This window comes from Chelonia mydas, chromosome 14 (genome assembly GCF_015237465.2).
Source record: "Chelonia mydas isolate rCheMyd1 chromosome 14, rCheMyd1.pri.v2, whole genome shotgun sequence".
Lineage (NCBI taxonomy): Eukaryota > Metazoa > Chordata > Testudines > Cheloniidae > Chelonia > Chelonia mydas.
Window position 1 is genome coordinate 27,571,935 of NC_051254.2, and position 6,378 is coordinate 27,578,312.

Below are 6,378 nucleotides of genomic sequence, written 5' to 3' on the forward strand. Positions count from 1 at the left end.
GTGATAATCAAGATGGGCCATTTCCAGCAGTTAACAAGAACGTCTGAGGAACAGTGGGGGGGGGGGGGGAGAGAATAAATGGGGAAATAGTTTTACTTTGTGTGATGACCCATCCACTCCCAGTCTCTATTCAAGCCTAAAGTTAATTGTATCCAGTTTGCAAATTCATTCCAATTCAGCAGTCTCTCCTTGGAGTCTGTTTTTGAAGTTTTTTTGTTGTAATATTGCGACTTTTAGGTCTGTAATCAAGTGACCAGAGAGATTGAAGTGTTCTCCGATTGGTTTTTGAATGTTATAATTCTTAACATCTGATTTGTGTCCATTTATTCTTTTATGTAGAGACTGTCCAGTTTGACCAATGTACATGGCAGAGGGGCATTGCTGGCACATGATGGCATAGATCACAGTGGTAGATGTGCAGGTGAATGAGCCTCTGATAGTGGGGCTGATGTGATTGTGATTAGGCCCTATGATGGTGTCCCCTGAATAGATATGTGGACACAGTTGGCAATGGGCTTTGTTGCAAGGATAGGTTCCTGGGTTAGTGGTTCTGTTGTGTGGTGTGTGGTTGCTGGTGAGTATTTGCTTCAGGTGGGGGGGGGCTGGCTGTAGGCAAGGACTGGCCTGTCTCCCAAGGTTTGTGAGAGTGATGGGTCATCCTTCAGGATAGGTTATAGATCCTTGATGATGCACTGGAGAGGTTTTAGTTGGGGGCTGAAGTGATGGCTAGTGGCGTTCTGTTATTTTCTTTGTTGGGCCTGTCCTGTAGTAGGTAACTTCTGGGTACTCTTCTGGCTCTGTCAATCTGTTTCTTCACTTCAGCAGGTGGGTACTGTAGTAGTAAGAATGCTTAATAGAGATCTTGTAGGTGTTTGTCTCTGTCTGAGGGGTTGGAGCAAATGTGGTTGTAACGTAGATGGATTGTGTGGTGTGGTCTGGGTGAAAGCTGGAGGCATGTAGGTAGGAATAGCAGTCAGTAGGTTTCCGGTATAGCATGGTGTTTATGTGACCATCGCTTATTAGCACCATAGTTTTGCACCTGGGAAACGCCTATCAAACAAAATGCAACCAGCCTGGCTGGCTAATCAATGGGCGATTAGGAGGAACAATGGAACTTTGAAAATGCTGATCTCTCACCTTCCTGAGAAGTTTCCTGGGATAACTTTGGTTCAAGTCTGCTTTAACACTGCAGGGTCATGTGGTCATGTCACCTGGTACTAAACCCCATCTTGGACTACTTGTATTTTTCCCCCACAAATAGGGAGTGGGGATAAGGCTGGGGAGTGAAGTAATCAAAGTTAGTCCGTCCTTGCTTCTCAGGAGGAGATCCCCGCCTAAGATGACTGCTGTGAACACATGAAACTAGGCTCAGGTGAAAGGATTGGGCCCAGGCTGGAAAGGGGTCTCGCCTGCGAATAAGATGCTTGAAGAAATATTAGGGTGAGGAAATTACTATCTTTAGCCAGTTTCTGTAGTGTATTAAGCTTAGTTTGCGTGTTTGTTTTATGTGCTAAGTAATCTGCTTTGATCTGTTTGCTATCCCTTTTTATCACTTAAAAAAAATCTTTATAGTTAATAAACTCATTTTGTTTACCTTAAACCCAGTTTGTGGAATCTATAACTGGGGGAGGAGGGGGGCAAGAATCTGTGCATATCTTCCTCCACATTGAGGGACGGGGCAACCAATGAGCTTAAGTTGCAGAGTTCACTGTGCAGCACAAGACACTGCACTCCTTGGGTTTGCACTCCTATGGTGGTGTGCACATGAGTGCTGGGCACTTCCCAAGTTGGGTGTACCCATGCAGGCCCAATCTCAGTGTCTTTCTGCAGTAGGATGTGGCCCTACCTGTGTGTTTTCCAGAGTAGGCTGGAGAGCTTGGCTTGTCAGGACAGGGTGAGGGGGCCAGCGCTGGTGGAACGGGCAGGTTCAGTGGAACCCCAGTACATCATGTGGCATCCCCGGATCCGGGGGGGAAACAACCTGTCACAGGGCTGATGGGACTTCTCCTCCGCTGGCTACGGTTAGCTGTGACCAGGCAAAGCGAGAGGGTCACTGATCAGCTCAGGGTCAGCAGCTGCTGGAACCTGCGCCCAGAGATCGGCAGCTAGATACCTGTGTGTGGGAACAAGGAAATGGAGTTTTTACAAAGGCCAGTCCTAGTCCAGGCACTGAGGGAATTTCTCTCCTGTGTGGAGGAGCCTCTGAGGTCCAATGTGGCGTTCGCTCCAAATGAAGCACATTTCATGCTAAGAACATCTAAGAGGGCTCTTCTCTATGTGGATTTGCTGATGCTTGATGCTGTGTGAGCACCAAATAAAGCTTCCTCCACATTCAAGCTCTTTCTTCTGTGAATTATGTCATGAGAAATAATGTGAGAGCTCAGACGGAATCTTTTCCTGCAGTTATTGAAGCTTTTCCCACAATCCAAACATTTATAAGGTTTTTCTCCCGTGTGGGTTCTCTGATGTACAATAAGGGCTGATGGTCTAATGAAAGTTTTCCCATACTCAACGCATTTATATGGTCCCTCTTCCGTGTGGATTCTCCCATGGGTAATAAGGCTTGAGCATTGACTGAAGCTTTTCCCACAGTACAAGCATTTATAGGGTTTCTCTCCTGTGTGGGCTCTCTGATGTGCAATAAGGCCTGAAGGTCCACTGAAACTTTTACTACAGTCTAAGCATTTATATGGTCCCTCTCCCATGTGGATTTTCCCATGGCTATTAAGATGCGATCACTGACTGAAACTTTTCCCACACTCAAGGCATTTATATGGTTTCTCTCCCGTGTGCAGTCTCCAATGGGCAGTAAGATTTGAGCTCCAACTGAAGCTTTTTTCACAGTCCAAGCATTTATAGGATTCCTTTTCTTTGGGGTTTGTCTGCTGGGTTTTGGTTTCTTTGGATACCTTGTCTCCTCCCCCACATTCAAAGGATTTATGCACTTGCTTTTTTGAGTGGTTTCCCAGCTTCCTCTCTGACATGTGCCAATTACTCCAGGCTTTTCTCTGTTCCAAGCACTGGGAAAAGTTGTCTTCAGCTCTTCTCAAAAAGTCGCCCTGCAATTCCACTTGCTCAGGACCTTCCCGCTGTGGATTCCCCTCCTCATTCTTACTCATTCTCCCATCATCTGCTGGGGGAGAGAAAGAATCAAGACAGGATTCATTGCCTGGACTAGCAGAAAGAACAAAGTGAAAAGCAAAGAAGGAAAAACACAACACAACTGTTGGAAGACTGAAAAATTGCGTTCTGTCTCCACATCCCATCCAAACACTGAGAGGGAAGTGAAGTCAGGGAGAAAACTCCTGACAGCTAACAGGGTGGGTGGGAAACCATGAGCAATATCTCTCATGATGATGCAACACCTGCTGACCACACCAGACTAGGGTGAGATGAGGCAGAACTGAGGGGTCTCACACCACATTTTGGTGATTTTCTGCTTTTTCCTTCATTTGCCTTATAGTTTCTGTGTCAGTGTCACCGACTCCTCACCTGTGTGGGTGCCTCTTGGGTTCTTACTTTCCTTGGAGTCCTGGAGATCCAGGACCCACAGCTCTTCCCCTCTTTCCAGCTGGGCAATCAGGGCAGGTTTGGGAATGGGGAGTCCTGCTGAGGGGGTGAAATCAGACATGATCAGAGTGCAATGAGGATTGGGGCAGTATTTGTTGCAAAGGACATATCTTGAGTTTAAACTGACCCCATGATTTGCTGGGGGGTTGTGGGATGTGAACAGATGGGCACTGAGTCCCTTGGGAGAAGCAGATGTCTGGGGATGGGGGGATTGTCGCACCGTCACGAGGAGTTTTCAGGATCTGTGTGCTCTGGGAGACTTCCTGAGGCACACAGTTCTGGTGTTAAACCCCTGCCTGTGTCTAAACCTCCAGAGCCCTCCCCACAGTAAGAGCTAGTCCCAGGAAGGGAAGTGCACAGAGATCCTGTGTGTGTGAGAATTAATGCAGATAGAGTGTATTATCCTTTCTGCCCCCATGAAAGCAGGAGGGATGGGGATGAATCGTCATGTCCATTAGGTTCAAGACTCTATCCTGTTGGAGGAGGTATGGAGGTGAACGGCTCTCGCACTGGAGCTGCGGACTATGTGACCCATTCCCCTCTAATCTACCTGACCAGGGAAGAATGTGACCAGATTCAGAAATGCAGGTCCTCTGGCTTCAAATAGCTGAGGGTCTGATGGGATACAAATCCTTACCCAGCGAGATCACAGTCTCATAATTCACCTGCATGATGTCCCTGTAGAGGGCTCTCTGACCGGGGTCCAGCAGAGCCCCCTGCCCTGCGGTGAAATACACAGCCACCTCCTCGAAGGTCACTGGCATCTGAAACAGGTGCTTCCCACTCAGTACCTGCTGCCCCAGCCACAATTCACGGGGGAAGAAGCACAAAAAATAGGAAAGCTCTGGGAGGCCAGAGGAGCAGAATCCCACCCCCACCCTGCTCAGAGTGGGCAGGAGGTTCCATGGAACAGAGAGAAGGTGAGAGCTCCGTGTCCCTCCCAGCAGAAGGAGGAAAGCAGGGTCTTCTCATTTATCACCCACCTACTAGGCAGAGGCTGATGTGTGAAGCAGAGATCAGTGCAGGGAACAGGTACAGGAACCCCAGCACCTTCCCTTTCTATTTCACCCCAGTCTGTGCCTAGTGGGCTCAGGCTCCAGAACTCTGGTCTGTTTTCCCAGCCCTGTCCAGGGGGTTGTTTCCTTTGTCAGAAATGGGGGAATATTCATATACACACACCTGCACATGTGCCAGTTCATAAATCAGGCCCTACACTGAGCAAGTCCCAGCAGGTTTATCACACCATCACCTCCCTGTCTCACCCTTTCTTGCCCCTCCCCCTCCACAACAACTCGCCCCAGCGGCTGTCCCCAAAAATCCCCTATCTGAGCTGGATCCACCACAGCCATTTCCCTTCCCTGTCCCCTAGGACAATGGGATGATCTGGAGTAAAACTTGGTCAATATTCTGCAGCCTGTCAGGGTAAGAAGGACAATTGGGAGGTTTGTGAATTAGCGTTAGTCCCTACTTGTATGCATGTATCAATATGTATCTGAAGTTAGGAATATTGACTATGTAACCATTACAAATGGGTATACACCTGGGGAATGCCCACCAGGCAGAATGCTATCAGTCTGGATGGGCCATTAGGGAGAACAATAGGACTCTGAAGGTACTAATCTCCCAACTTCCTAAGTAGTTTCCTGGGATGCCACAAACAACCTTTGACTCATGGCTGCTTTGACACTGCAGGGTCACGTGATTAAGTCACCTGGTACTGGATTCCATGACAGAATACCAGTATTTTTCTACTGGGGAGGGTGGAGGGACCACACTGGCAAACAAAGGGTTCCTGCAGGGAAGTGACTTAATCAGGGTGCATCCTTCACTGAATCCCCACCCAGCATGACTGCTGGAAACATCTAAGAAACAAAGACAAAAGCGGGGAGGGGGGTGAGAAGAGCTGAGCCCAACCTGTAAAAGAAATGCCTAAAACAACATTTAGGGTGAGAAATTGCTACTGGTACTCAGTTTCTTTAGTGTTTTAAGCTTACATTCTGGTTTTTGTTTTATTTGCTGTGTAATCTGCTTTGATCCCTTATAATCACTTAAGAGCCACCCTGTGTAATTAATAAGCTTGTTTTTGTTTTCTCTAAAAGCAGTTTGTGGAATTCATAACCGGGGTGGGGGACAAAAAGCTGCATATCTTCTTCCACATTGAGGGAGGAGGCAAATTTTAATTAGCTTATGCTGTACAGTTCTCTGTGTAGCATAAGACAATACAATTTTGGGTTTGCACTCCAGAGAGGGTGTGCACTTAAGTGCTGGGCAATTCCTTAGCGGAGTCTTCCCATGCAGAGCTGATTTCAGTGTCTGCTGCAGAAAGACACAGGGTGTGTCCCTACCTGTGTGTGTGCTGAAGGAGGCTGGAGGGCCTGGCTCATCAGGACAGTGTAAGGGAGCCCAGGCTGGTGGAACAGGTCGGCTCAGTTGTACCCCAGTACATCAGGTGGTACCCCAGAGGTGCGGCAACCCATCACACCTGCCTCACTAAAAGCTTCTGATACCTTCCTTGCGGTGTCACTGCTGCTGGGAATGAAGCAGCCCGAGCAGGGAGCTTAAGCAATAAATGAGAAACTAGTGAAGTGGCTCCCATTACCCAGGCTGAGGAACTGCAGTGACATCTCTGCTCAGACTCAGGCGCCCAGGACTGTTACAGCCAGACCAGGGCTGCTGAGGAGTGAGAGAAATGGTCTCAGCTTTCCCCAGGGTTGAGCTCTGACTCTAATGCTCTGATTCTCTGTCTCTCTACAGTGAATGTGACTCTGGATCCAGACATGGCTCATCCACAACTCGTCCTGTCTGAGG

The 6,378-nt window shown here is 48.2% G+C and overlaps 1 protein-coding gene across 1 annotated transcript; it reads right to left on the reverse strand.

Annotated features, from left to right (window-relative positions):
- Positions 1–1,642: 1,642 nt before the first annotated feature.
- LOC122462975 (zinc finger protein 235-like) lies at positions 1,643–4,334 on the reverse strand. Its single transcript, XM_043528914.1, has 3 exons — positions 4,208–4,334; positions 3,493–3,606; positions 1,643–3,130 (listed from the first exon to the last, which is right to left on the reverse strand). Exons 1-3 carry the CDS (start codon positions 4,332–4,334, stop codon positions 2,736–2,738), a joined length of 636 nt encoding a protein of 211 aa, XP_043384849.1. The 3' UTR covers positions 1,643–2,735.
- Positions 4,335–6,378: the final 2,044 nt, after the last annotated feature.